The sequence below is a fragment of the Zingiber officinale genome, chromosome 4A (assembly GCF_018446385.1).
Source record: "Zingiber officinale cultivar Zhangliang chromosome 4A, Zo_v1.1, whole genome shotgun sequence".
NCBI lineage: Eukaryota > Viridiplantae > Streptophyta > Magnoliopsida > Zingiberales > Zingiberaceae > Zingiber > Zingiber officinale.
Window position 1 is genome coordinate 126,859,791 of NC_055992.1, and position 14,924 is coordinate 126,874,714.

Genomic DNA, 14,924 nt, shown 5'->3' on the forward strand with positions numbered 1-14,924 from the left:
GAGTCATACAGCTTCTATGGCTGCCTCAAAGGTTGCCACATACTCAGCTTCCATAGTGGAGTCTGAAATGCATTTCTGCTTAACACTCCTCCATTGTTATAGCTCCACTTCCTAAAGTAAACACAAAACCCTGAGATTAACTTACTATTTTCCCTATCTGATTGGAAACCCGAATCTGTTTAACCCACAGGGAGCAAGTTATCTGCTTGGTAAACCAGCATATAATCTCTAGTTCTTCTCAGGTACTTTAATATATGTTTTACGATAGTCCAATGTCCTTGTCTTGGGTTACTTTGATATCTGCTAACCATACCCACGGCAAAGCAAATATCCGGTCTCGTACATAGCATCATATACATTAGGCTTCCTACAGCTTGAGGAACTACCTTCATTTCCTCTATCTCTTTTGATGTTTTAGGAGACATCTCTTTAGATAAGGGTACTCCATGCCGAAAAGGTAGAAACCTTTCTTGGAGTTTTACATGCTAAAACGAGCTAGGATAATATCGATATATGAAGCTTAGGATAAGCATAATATTATTTTCTTGCGATCCCTTATTACTTTGATCCCAAGAATATGTCTACATTCTCCCAAGTCCTTCATATCGAATTGCTTTGACAACCATACCCTTACTTCTGATAACACTTTGATATTGTTGCCAACTAACAAAATGTCATCTACGTATAGTACAAGAAATACCACCACGTTTCCGTCACACTTATTGTATACACAAGACTCATCTGGACACTGAATAAATCCATAAGACTGGATTACTTCATTAAACCGGATATTCCAAGATCTTGAAGCTAGCTTCAGTCCATAAATAGACCGATTGAACTTACATATAAGATGCTCTTAGCCTTTTGCAATAAACCCCTCTGGTTACTTCATATGGATACTTTCTTCAAGACTTCCATTAAGGAAAGTTGTCTTGACATTCATTTGCCAAACCTCATAATCCATATGAGCAGCAATAGATAAAAGTATCCAGATAGACTTAAGCATAGCTACCGGCGAAAAGGTTTCCTCATAATTGATTCTCTCTTTCTGAGTATATCCTTTTGCAACAAGTCTTGCTTTGAAAGTTTCCACCTTCCCGTCTGTTCCTCTTTTTCTTTTGTAGACTTATTTATACTCAATGACTTTTACACCATTTGGTGGTTCTACAAGCTCCCAGACCTTATTAGAATACATAGATTATATTTCAGAGTTCATTGCACTTTGCCAAGATGCTGCATTTTTATCTTAGAGTGCTTCACCATATATGCAGGAATCAGGTTCATGTTCACCAGGGATCAAGTCCAAGACTCTCCCAAAAACATGAATCTACCAGGTTGTCGCAAAACCCTCCCACTACGATGCGACACTACTTGTAATTGTGCATCATTTATGACACGTGTTGCAGTTTCTTGTGGTATCTCATCTTGTACAGTTGGTACTAGTTTAGACGTGTCTTCTCTAATTTCCTTGAGAATAATTTTACTCATAGACTTGTGGTTCATTACATAGTCCTCTTCTAAAAATCGGGCATTGGTGCTAACAATGACCTTCTACTTTTTAGGACTATAAACCTCATTTCGTTTCTCTAGGATAACCCATAAACAAGTGAACTCCTGTTCGTAATTCCAACTTATCAGTGTCTCCCTTCGGCACATGTGCTGGACTACCCCAAATCTGAATATGCTTCAGACTAGACTTACGTCCATTCTACAATTCTATGGGAGTAGAGGGTTCTGACTTAGAAGGTACTATGTTAATTGTCGTTTCCGGAGTATATCCCCAAAATAAATTTGGTAATTCTGAATAACTCATCATTGATCTAACCATTTTTATAAGAGTCTTATACCTTTGTTCTGCCATACCATTCTGTTGGGATGTATCAGGTGCAGACAGTTGGGATTGAATCCCGACCTCTGATAAGTAACTCCTAAACTATCCTAAGAGGTACTTTCTACCACGATCAGATCGCAGTGTCTTAATTCTTTTACCATGACGTTTCTCCACATCAGCCTTGTACTTATTAAAGCATTTAGACTTGCGGTGCATCAAGTAAAAGTACCCGTATCTCGAATAATCGTCTATAAAAGAGACGAAATATTCGAAATCACCTCTTGCCTGGATAGTCATAGGTACAAATCAGAATGATCCAATTCCAACACATCTTTAGCTCTATACCCCTTGGCCTTAAAGAGTCTCTTGATCATTTTCCCTTCCAAGCAAGAGTCACAGGTTTGGAAAATTTTCCACTACCAATGAACCTAAAAGTCCATCGGCTATTAACTTTTGAATCCTACTCAAGTTAATATGACCTAACTTTAGATGCCAAAAATATGTTTGGTTCATTTCTAAATGTTGCTTTCTCTAATTAGAGTTAGAAGATGTGTTATTAATTTTCATTTGTTGCATCGTGGGAGTTATTGAATTTAGAGTATATAAATTGTCAACCAACGTATCAGAATAGATAACTTCCCTATTTTTCTTGATAATACCTTTGTTATCAAAATAAATAAAATATTCATCCTTGTATAGTTTAGAAACTGAAATCAAGTTCTTTCTAAAACTTGGTACGTAAAGATAATTTCTCAAAATCAATATTTTATTCCTATAAACTTCTCCCACTGCAACAGCTGCTACTTTTGTAGCATTGCCCATGTAAACAGTGATTTCTCCTTCATGTAGTTGTCAGGTTTCCTGGAACCCCTGCAATGAATTGTAGACATGATCAATGGTTCCCGTATCTACACACCAAGTACCGATAGATAACACCACTAAACATGTTTCAACAATTAATAAATAAGATATGTTGGATCGAGAAGCGCTAGAGGGGGGGGGGGGGGTGAATAGCGCTCATGACTTTCACACGCTTCGGATTAAAATGTATCGAAATAACGTAGCGGAAATAGTAAAGGAAAGCAACACATGAACACAAGTTATTTACTTGGTTCGGAGCATTGGGTGACTCCTACTCCAAGGCCCGTGATTGTTGATCGCTTTTGGTGGGCAATAACTATAATATCGGAATTTTGGTACAATAAAGAATTACAATTAAGTGAACTGAAAATAAGCTATACCGACAACACTAAGTGAAAAATTGTAGCTTCGGGTTGTCGGGAACTTGTCGTAGCTGAGCTGGGTCGTTTCTTGAGCAGCACAGGAAGGAAGAACACTTTTTAATTGATTTTCAACCTGCTGCTCGAAACCTCCTTTTATACACTGCTTGAGGCACCTTAAACACCATCTAAAGCGCCTCCAGCATGCCGAGTCAGCCGCATGGATCAGCGCCGAAAACTTCTCCTCTGATCCACTTGAAGGCGCCTCCATGCCGGTCCAAGGCGCCTCCAATCTGTGGTCCAAGGCGCCTCCAGCTCAGTCTGAGGCGCCTCCAGCTCTGCCGCGTGCAAGCTCTATCCTTTGCACCTGAGGCGCCTCTAAGCTCTATGGAGGCGTCTCGGACACTGTTCATCCAAGGCTTAAGGTTGCTCCTTTGTACCTGCAAGATACGTTAGTCCAAAAGATACCCTGCAACACAAAGTTAGCACATAATATCATAAATATAAAGTCTGACAGTCATCGGACTGTCCGGGTCTGACTTCGGATTTCCAACCGAAAACCCTAGGTCAACTCGACGCCTACTGTTCCCTCTTTCGGGGAACGTGTCCTCACCTACTCCCCTCAGGAGAGATTACCTGATGCCAGTCCGGTCCTCCAGACCGACTGGACTTTCCGCCTAGGGTTATCACCTCCTAGGACCTAGGGTTACCACTCCCTAGGACCTAAGGTTACCCCCCCTCCCCCCTTTAGGATTTTCTTCCACCTAGGGTTACTGCCCCCTAGGACCTAAGGTTACCCCCCTTAGGATTTTCCTCTATCTAGGGTTACCACCCCCTAGAACCTAGGATCACCACCCCCTAGGGGTTTCACCTTGCCTAACTGCAACTAGGACTTTTGCCTAAGAACACTTAGGATTTTCCTGCAATCTCCATCAGACATGTTAGATCACATATAAGCTTAACTTTGATTCCTTTGTCATTATCAAAACTAGGGTTCAGTCGGCGGATGCTTTCCGCACCAACAATCTCCCCCTTTTTGATTATGACAACTGAAATTCAAAATTAAGTAAAATAGATACATAAACGATCTTCAAAGTTTATGTAAGAAACATAAACAAGCTTAAGTAAATAAGCATAACTTAAGCTAAAGCATACTTAAACTTTTAACGATGTAAGACTCCCCCTTAATAAGAGGTCTTTTTAATTTAAATTTTAAATTTTGCGAATTAAATTTTAAAATTTTCCCTACTCTCCCCCTTTACCATATATCAAAATAAACAAGGGAATTACAAGGAACAGTGATCAAATGGCCTTAGCTCATTTTGTAAATATTAATAGCTAAATTATTTTGTCTTTGAAAAGTAACTCAGCTAAATTCGAAGAAATAGTGAAAAAAAAACTAGGTAAGCTTGTAAAATGCTTAATTTGAAAGGCTTTGTTAAAATATATTTCCTTAAATTCTTAAAGCCTTAAAAGACAATGTCTTTATTTCAAAAAACTTTTTGAACAATCATAAGCTAAAATTAAAAAACCTTTTGAAAAATACTTAGCTTAATTTTGAAAGAATCTAAAATATTTAGCTAAATTTTGAAAGGAGTTAAAAGATTACTTAGTGTAGAAAGATTTTTGTACAAAGAATTGAAGTTTGAAAATACTTAGCAAAGAAAACACTTTAAAACATTTAGTTAAATTTGGAAACCTTGTAATCAATTTTTGAAAAAGCTAAAAAATACTTAGCCAAAAAAAATACTTTTGAGAGATATCTAGCTAAGGTTAATTCGAAACAATATTTGGTAAAATGATTTGAACCAGACTAAGTTTTAAAAAGCTTTTGAGAAAAAAATAAGCTTGTAAAGTTGTAATTAAGGCCATTTTTACATAAGTTCAAGAAGTCCTAAAGTCCAAGCATGAGTAACTAAAAAATATTAGAATTGATCCAGTTAATCCTCTTGACTGCATGTCTAACCATTTAGCTACTAGCTGATTACCTAGAGGGCAACAACTTTCACTTGGTTTGTCAAGTTAAGTCAATTGATCCAGTTAGATTTTACTAGATTTAGATGACTTAACTTGATTAATGTAAGATGACTTTTAACGTCCAGACTTACTGTAATGCACAAAAATAAGCATTCTGAAGTCTAGGCTATACCCTATATATCTCACACCGTTCTAAGTTCTTCAACCACAGACAAGGTAAGCCTAGTGTGCTTGTGAGATGCTCTAGCTGAAACTAGGGGAACATGATATCTAAAGGTAAGCCCTAGGCTAAGTCCAAATTTAGAAAGTCTAAATAAATTGGGATTTTTGAAAACATTATTTTTCCTAAAATTTTGAAGGATACAAAAACCAAGCTGATTAAAGATAAGGAACATAAGGTCTATTCTACTAAGCACATTCCTATTTGTCTTCTAAGTGCACTGAACTCAAGTTCAGGTAAGAGTTTTATGAATGTGTCAGCTAGTTTTGATTTGGACTCAACATAGTTAAGTTCAATATCACCCCTAGCTACGTGATCCCTTACAAATGGTGTTTTACTTCTATATGTTTAGTTCTTGAGTGGTGAATTAGGTTTTTGGTTAGATTAATTGAACTTATATTGTCAATTGAAATTTTAGTATTCTGATATTCTAATTGGTAGTCTTTTAAGGTATGCATCATCTATAATAGTTGAGATGCACATTCTCCTAAGGCTATGTACTCAGCTTTAGTGGTTGATAGGGCAACACAATGTTGCTTTCTGCTTGACCAACTTACTAGGCACTGACCTAAAAATTGACAACTATCACTTGTACTTTTTCTATCTAGCTTGCACCCGGCATAGTCTGAGTCAGAATAGCCAGTCAGATCAAGAGTGCAAGTTAGGGGTGTCAATTCGGGTGGGTCGGGTCGGGTTGGGTCGGGTTGAGTTTTTTTTTAACTCGACCCGAACCTGAGTTCAACCCAAAACACCTCAACTCGAACCCGAACCCGACCAACCCGATCCACCCGAACCCGGCCCATATAACCCGAAAATCCTATTCAAAACGACTTTTTTGGGCTATTTTCCCTATAATTCTTCACTTTTATCTCAATACTCAATCATTATCATACAAACATGATATTAATATACATAAAAACATCTAAATTTTTAAAATAAAATTTGATTTAACTCCAAAAAAACCCACAAAACCCTATATTTAAGTCAACCCGGGTCAACCCGAATCCGACCCGACCCAACCCGAAACTTTTTTACTCTCTAACCCTCCAACCCGAATCCGACCCGAACCCGAAAATGCCCAACCCGAACCCGATTTTTTTCGGGTCGACTCGGGTTGGATTGTCGGGTCGGGTTCATTTTTAACACCCCTAGTGTAAGTCCTAGGGTACCATAGTCCTACATTTAGGGTTCCCTTAATATATTTAAGTATTCTTTTAACATGAGTTAAGTGTGACTCTTTTGCACAAGATTGATATCTTGCACACATACCTACTGCGAAAAGAATATCTAGTCGGCTCGCAGTTAGGTACAGTATACTCCCTATCGCACTGCGATAGTATTTCGAGTCTACTGGTTTACCTTCTAGGTCTGAGTCAACTTTAATACTAGTGGTCATAGGTGTATTAATATTTTTTGAGTTTTCCATTCCAAATTTTCTAACTAATTCCTTAGCATATTTAGTTTGATAAATGTAAATTCCATCTTTGGTCTGTTTGATTTGTAAACATAAGAAAAAGTTCAGCTCACCTACCAGACTCATTTCAAATTCATCTTCCATTAATTTGGTAAACTCTTTTAAAAATTTTGGAGTTGGTGGATCCAAAAATTATGTTATCTACGTAGATTTGAGCTATAAATATGTCTTTTTCTAAGGTTTTTACAAAGAGGGCTGAATCTATTTGACCTTGGTTGAAGCCTTTTGATATTAGATAATTGGATAAGGATTCATACCAAGCCCTAGGAGCTTGTTTTAGTCTATATAGGGTTTTTTTTAATCTAAAGGCATGATTTGGATATTCTAAGTCCTTAAATCCTGGGGGTTGACCTACATATACCTCTTCTTTAATAAATCCGTTTAGGAAAGCGAATTTTACATCCATTTAATAGAGCTTGAATCCTTTATGTTTGCATAGGCCAGTAGCATCCTAATTGATTCAAGTCTGGCTACAAGGGTGTAGGTTTCATCATAGTCTAACCCTTCTACTTGGTTGAACCCTTTGGCTACTAATTTTGCTTTATTTCTAACTATTTCACCCTGATCATTTAATTTGTTCCTAAAAACCCATTTTGTATCAATTATTGTCTTGTTGATGGGTTTAGATACTAGTTCCCAAACTTGGTTTCTTTCAAATTAGGTCAATTCTTCTTGCATTGCTAAGGTCCAATCTGGGTCTGGTAGGGCTTCATCTATAGTTTTTGGTTCAATTTTAGAAATCAGGGCTATTTGGCTTAGGTTCCTGTAAGATAACCTAGTCATGACTCCTAGAATTGGATCACCCAAAATTTGGTCAGATGGGTGATTGGTGATTGTTCTTGTCGGTCTTACATTTGGGTTAGGAATTGATTCTTTAGATTCATTAGGTTCAGGTTGAATTCTGTCATCATCTTCTGTATTTCTTGAGTTAACATTTTCTGTATTATTATTTTCATTTCTTATATTGGGTAGTTTATTTTCTTCATCAAATATTATATTTATTGTTTCTTCAACTTTTAGTGTATTTTTATTATAAACTCTATATGCCCTACTGGTTGTTGAGTACCCTAAAAATATTTCTGGGGTTGTTTTTGATGAAAATTTTCCTAAGTAGTCTTTAGTGTTTAAGTTGAATACTTTACACCTGACGACTTTTAAATAATTTAAATTAGGAATTTTATTATAGTATATTTCATAGGGTGTTTTATTCTGAAATTTGTTAATTAAAATCCTATTTTGTACATAACAGGTTGTGTTAACTGCTTCAACCCAGAATTGATTAAATAAATTGTATTCGTTTAATATGGTTCTAGCAACTTCTTGTAGGGTTCTGTTTTTACGTTCTACTAGACCATTTTGTTGGGGGGTTCTAGGGCAAGAATATTCATGTTGATATCCATTAATTTCACAAAATTCAATAAACTTATGATTTTCAAATTCTCCCCCATAGTCACTTCTTATTCTTTTTATCTGTATGTCATTTTCATTTTCTATTATGTTACAAAAAGTCTTAAATACTTCAAAAGTTTCATCTTTAGTTCTCATAAACTTTACCCAAGTAAATCTTGAGTAGTCATCGATGATTACTAAGCAATATTGGTTTTTGCTTAGTGACTTGGCTCCGTGCGAATCAAACAAGTCTAGGTGAAGGAGCTCAAGTATTGAAGTAGTTCTGTTTAGATTAGTTAACTTATGGTTTGACTTGGTTTGTTTACCTTGTTGGCAGACATCACAGATTGAATTTTCAATAAATTTTAATTTGGGTAGACATCTAGCTAGACCACTTTGACTCATTTTTTAAATGAGTCTAGTATGAGTGTGATCCAATCTCCTGTGCCACAACTTAGTTTCCTTTTATTGTGTCAGGAGACACTTTATTGAGGATATTGGTAGATTAATTATGTAGACATTGTTTCTCCTAACACCTTTAAGTGTGATTTCAGGGTTATCAATATTTTTAACTATACACCCAGATTTGGTAAAGTTTACTGAATAACCATTATCACAAAACTGGCTTATACTGAGTAAGTTAAAGTTAAAATTTTCAACTAATAATACTTTTCGAATAATAAAATCGGAACAGAGTTCGATGTTACCTCTTCTGATTACCTTAAGTTTACCATCGTTGCCGAAAGCAATAGATCCTAAATTCTTTAGTTTGAGCTTTGTGAACTTCAGTCTATCTCCAGTCATATGTCTAGAGCATCCACTATCCAACATCCATTGATCTAATTCTTTATGTTCCTACACATAAAGTATTTGAATTGAAATCTGTTTAATGGGAAAGATAGTTTGAATGAAGTTAGCTCCCTAATTTTTCATCTCACCCAATCTAGGTTTCCAATCAGATCTTCCTTATGAGTGATTGTGAGATAGTTAGATTATCAAATTGTTTTGACTAAGTTAATTAGGTTGATGAGTCAAGTTTGTTAATTTAATTAGTTAGGTTCGTGAAAAAAAGTTTTAAATAATACGTTTTAAAAGAATTTTTAAATAATTTTTTTAAAAAAGAATTTTAAAAGAATTTTAAAAGAATTTTTAAAATAAGTTTTTAAAAGAATTTTTAAATAAGTTTCTAAAAGAATTTTAAAATAAGTTTTTAAAAGATTTTTTTTAAAAAAGAATTTTAAAATAAGTTTTTAAAAGAATTTTAAAAGAAATTTTAAATAAGTTTTAAAATAAATTTTAAAAGAATTTTTAAATACTTTTTTTTTAAAAAAAACTTAAATAAGTTTTAAATAAATTTTTAAAAGAAAAATAATTTTTAAATAAGTTTTTAAAATATTTTTTAAATAAGTTTTTGAAAGAATTTTTAAAAAGAGGTTTTAAAAGAATTTAAATAAGTTTCAAAGAATTTTTAAATAAGTTTTAAAAAGAGTTTTAATTTGATTTTAATTATTAATTTGATTTTAAATTTTTTATTTAATTTGAGTTAATTTAAATTTTTTAGTTGTTAATTTAATTTTATTTAATTTAACTTTTTTATTTTTAATTTAATTTGATTTTTAATTTTTAATTTTTAATTTTTAATTTAATTTGATTTAATTTATTTTTTTATTTAATTTCATTTTATTTTTTAATCTTTAGTCATCTCACCCTATCTAAATTTCAAATCAGGGAATCTTATAATTTTGTGAGATGAATTGGGTTCAATTATAGGGTTTGGATTAACTTTGTGTTAGATTCAGGTTTAGTTTTGGGCTCAACAAATAGACATTCTTTGGATAAACTTCTGGGCTATGGTGAGTCACTTGGACATCATTAAAGTAACCATGCCTTCGAGGTTTTCCAAATAGTCCTATCCACTGAACTTAATACTGAACCTTGGTTTAACTGGTTAGGATCCATAAAGGGTAGCTTCAGTTAGTTCCACTTAGCCAAATGCACCAGGTCAAAGCCATATCTTCCTAGACATGCATAGACTAAACTTCCCTAACGTACTATCATCCAAAATTTCACCAGTACCATAGGTCAAGTTAAACTTATTCCCTTTCTAATTAGTTCTAATTACCTTGCCGGGTAGCTTGGTTTGGGTTACCCTGCCGGGTATGTTAGTTTTGGAGGTGCCAACTTTTCCGGAGTCTCCCCCTACATTATTGATAATTTTATATATTTTTATTTAATTTTATAAATTAGATTTGAGTTATATTCCTTTAATGGTTTATCTTTTTATCAGGATATTTTTCCTATTTGCTCCCCCTGGATCATAGCCTCGATATGGTCTATCAAGGTAATGTACTTGATCCTTGGGAACCCAATATTGACCAAGTCCAACTTGATTGACCAGGTTGGACTTGGGTACCCATGCTTGAACTATCTTACTATTTGGTCTGTAAATAAGCGATAAATATGAACGAAATTTCTTTTTAGCTTTAAATCCTAGTCCGGATCGATTGTATACGACTTTCTATTTTCCAAGAATCAAGTCAAGATTCTTGGAACCCAGTGTAAACCGTTCCAATGCAGTCTTCAAATATTTGATTTGAATTTTCAGGCTGGAATTCTCTTCCTCAAGCTTTTGGACTTGAGTTGAGGTTCCAGTCTGAACATATTCAGTCAAAGATTCGATATCAGTTGCTTCTTTAAGAGATGTTACATCTTTTAGAAGCGACTTGACCCGAACATTAGACTTAGCTAATTTACGTATTACATAATTAATTAAATTATAAAGACGATACAGTGGGGTTTGACCCTTCAGAAACGGATACGGATCCGTGGCTTCTCTCGGACTTAGCTTCCGATTTATCCTCGTTTCCGGATTCGTTGGTGTAGTCTCGGACCATCAGTGCGAGAAGGCTTGCCTGCTCGAGTTCTTCGTCGTCGGATTCTTCTGATGAAGACTCGTCCCAGGTTGCCTTCAGAGCTTTCTTCCTCCTTGGTTTCTTTGGATCTTTCTGGTTTGGGCAGTTCGCTTTGATGTGCCCCTTCTGATTGTACCCGTAGCACGTCACCTCGAACTTTACCTTGGCTTGGGCCTCCTTGGATTGAATTACCTTCTTGGGGTCCTTCTTGTTGAAGCCTATCTTTTTCTTGTAGAGTTTCCTCACTAGGTTGACGAGTTCGGCTGTGAGCGTGAGCTCGTCGTCGTCATCGTCCGAATCCAGTTCTTCTTCTGACTCTGGTTCAGTTTTGCGCTTTAATCTTAACTCGTGTGCTCTTCCTGTACCTGCAATCAAAGCCAAACCTTTCTTGGCTGAACGTGAGTTAATCTGTTCATGAAGCTCAAACTCAGCAAACAACTCATCTAATTTAATAGAGGGCAGGTCCTTAGAAACCTTGTAGGCATCTACTATAGATGCCCACAAGGTATTCCTCGGAAAGGCGTTTAAGGAATACCTGATGATGTCCCGATTGTCTACCTTTTGCCCGATCGCATGAAGCCCGTTAAATAGGTCTTGTATCCGAGCGTGGAGTTGGATAGCTGTCTCGCCTTCCTGCAATTTAATATTATATAATTTATTAAATATTAAGTCACTTTTACTTACTTTGGTGTCGGATGTTCCTTCATGAAGTTCAATCAACTTCTCCCACAACTCCTTGGCGCTGGAAAAATGGCCGACGCGGTTGAGTTCCTCTTTTGTTAGTCCACATTGGAGGGTGCAAGTTGCTCTGGCATTTGCTTCCACCTTCTTGATTAATGTTGGATCCCAGTCTTCGCAGGGTATTGATTTGCCGTCTCCGTTAGTCGGTAGTTCAAACCCAGTCTTGACGATCATCCACATCTCGAACTGGATCTTCAGGAAAATTTCCATTCTGCCCTTCCAGTAACCGAAGTTTTCTCCGGTGAAGAGCGGGAGGCGGACAGTGTTGTAGCCTTCTCGTTGGGTCATTTAGAGAATATGCACACAAAGAAACAAAAAGATGTCCCAGAACTTAATCCTGGTTTAGTAGTGTGGTATAGAAATAAGAATAAATTGCGTTCTCGAATGGTGTTACACCAACTTCGAGAAAAGAATATGATTACGAAAAGAACTAGATCAGAATGTAGCAATTATGCTAATTGCAATCGACTCCGAAAATTGAAAAATTCCACGAAAAGAATGCTTGATTGGTGGTTGCACCAAATCAAAGCTACCCCGCTCTGATACCAATTGTTGGATCGAGAAGCATTAGAGGGGGAGGGGGTGAATAGCGCTCGTGGCTTTCACACATTTTGGATTAAAACGTATCGAAATAACGCAGCGGAAATAGTAAAGGAAAGCAACACACGAACAAAAGTTATTTACTTGGTTCGGAGCTTTGGGTGACTCCTACTCTAAGGCCCGCGATCGTTGATCGCTTTTTGTGGGCAACAACTATAATATCGGAATTATGGTACAATAAAGAATTACAATTAAGTGAACTGAAAATAAGCTATACCGACAACACTAAGTGAAAAACTGTAGCTTCGGGTCGTCGGGAACTTGTCGTAGCTGAGCCGGGTCGTTTCTTGAGCAGCACAGGAAGGAAGAACACTTTTTAATTGATTTTCAACCTATTGCTCGAAACCTCCTTTTATACACTGCTTGAGGCGCCTCAAACACCATCCAAGGCACCTCCAGCATGCCGAGTCAGCCGCGTGGATCAGCGCTGAAAACTTCTCCTCTGATCCACTTGAAGGCGCCTCCATGCCAGTCCAAGGCGCCTCCAATCTGTGATCCAAGGCGCCTACCCACTCGGTCTCACCATCGTGTGTGAGATGACTGACTGACAGTAGGGGTGACCAGGACATGTTATTGGCATCATATGCATTATTTGCATTTATTTCTTGTGGTTGTTGCACTTTATATGATGCATATTGGATGGATGCATTGTTTGACATGCATACAAGTTTTATGATACTTTGGGTTTGACGGCCTTGATATCCTTATACCCAGATTCTGGTTAGTACAGTTACTCCTTATCTTTCTGTTCTGCATTTTCTATATGTTATATCAGGAGACTGTACGCATAGTTATGACTATTTGTTATAGTTTATTATGCATGTCAACTAGGTATTCACTGAGTATTGGACTCACACCCCGTTATTATTCTTTTCAGGTTGAGGTTGTCCGGAGGAGTTCCAGTTGCTAGTCCCCCACCATTGCGCGTCGCGACGAGTTCGCACAGTTTGGGGTTTTACTTATTGTATTAGACTTTGCTTTTCAGACTTATAGCTTGACATTTGAATCTTGTATGTTTTGTTATCGATGGATTTATATTTGGATGATAACGGTTTTGTGCTTTATGAGTGTAGTTGAGTAGGATATCAGTTTTGTGCTTTATGGGTGTAGTTGAGTAGGAGTTTTTACGATGCTTTTCTTATCTGTGCTTATGTGTAATTTTCATTATAAACTGCGTGGATATTTGTTATATTTATACTGTTATTGTTTTGGTCGTGTTGGCCAATGAATATGTGACCCTGAGAGTATTGTAGAAAATTTCATATTGTCACTCGTACAGGAGAGACGCTGTCGAAATTTTCTCTGACAGAGACTACCTGAGGGCGTGACAATTATAGTAGTGGTTATAGTTAACACAAGAACACCCAATCCTTTGTAATGAAACTTGTATGAGCAATAAATTACAACAAAAATATCACAAAAGAATGCCCAAGATAAATCACAAAAAACCTGTCCCAGTACCCATCCTTTCATAAACTATACAGGGAACAATGCATCAAACATCATATCTTGAATCTGATTCATTCCCTTATGCTGTACTCCAAATCCATCATCAACTTCTGTTGCCGCTGGTTTTGACCCCGACTGGTAAATCCCTGCCTGGGAACTGGAGTCCTGCAAGCTAAACAGACCTTCATCACCCCTGTCAGGATCGAAATTTAAAAAGCACCAGTCTCCAAAGAAGACTCTGGGCAAGTCATACAGTGCAGCTTCACGTGCATTGACAGATCGACTCAAGTCAGCATGCTCTGCGATTGAAAGAGTCTGCCCATGTGAGCCTTCATACTCAAGTACTGGTCTTTGGTTGGTGCAGTCTGAAGAGGAGGAGCTCGCACAAGTAGGGGTTTCAGGTTTCTGAGACTTCAGTAAAACTTTCTTTTTCAGATGCGAATTCCAGTAGTTTTTCACTTCGTTATCGGTTCTTCCAGGGAGGTGCGTTGCTATCTGTGACCACCTGAACGATTAAACAACAAATATGTTAACTTCTGTTCTGAAATTGTGATTTTCAATTGGCACACTGCGTCAAAAAGAATGCTTACTTGTTTCCCAACTGGGCTTGAAGTTTCATGATCGTTTCCTCCTCTTCCGTAGCAAAATTGCCACGTTTCAGGCCTGGCCTTAGATAATTGATCCACCTCAACCTGCAACTCTTCCCATCGCGTTGCAAACCTACCAGACACAGGCAACGAGCAAATGAATAACAAATAGAGGGACAGCATGAAGAAGCTAAGTCATCACCAGCTTTGGCAGGGATTGCGCTCCAGCAGCTGAGGCCATGGCTAAGCACATAATCCCTGAGCCTTTGGTCCTCGTCAGGCGACCACAGCCCTTTCTTATAGTTCACCTTCGGCTTCTCGCAAGCTCTGCATCCCATGAATGCTTCCTTGCAAGCTCTGCCTTTGATCCCTTGACTTGGTGCGGTTTCGTGGCACAGAATGACAAAGAGCTTCTATATATAATTGAAGGACTGCGGTGATTAGCGATGAGCACTTGGCAAGCACATGGACGGAATGACCAGGCAAGTAGAGATAATGACGCACACACTGTTTATTACCTATTT

General features: G+C 37.0%; 1 protein-coding gene across 2 annotated transcripts; it reads right to left on the reverse strand.

The window, feature by feature from the left end:
* Window positions 1-13,737: 13,737 nt before the first annotated feature.
* Window positions 13,738-14,879, reverse strand: LOC121973644 (transcription factor LAF1-like). Of its 2 annotated transcripts, XM_042525035.1 has the most exons (3): window positions 14,603-14,876; window positions 14,404-14,533; window positions 13,740-14,318 (listed from the first exon to the last, which is right to left on the reverse strand). In XM_042525035.1, the coding sequence occupies exons 1-3, from the start codon at window positions 14,736-14,738 to the stop codon at window positions 13,841-13,843; spliced, it is 744 nt and encodes a 247-aa protein (XP_042380969.1). In that variant the 5' UTR covers window positions 14,739-14,876; the 3' UTR covers window positions 13,740-13,840. The 2 variants fall into 2 exon arrangements, with proteins under 2 accessions (XP_042380968.1, XP_042380969.1); XM_042525034.1 differs by having other exon boundaries at window positions 13,738-14,318; window positions 14,404-14,879.
* Window positions 14,880-14,924: the final 45 nt, after the last annotated feature.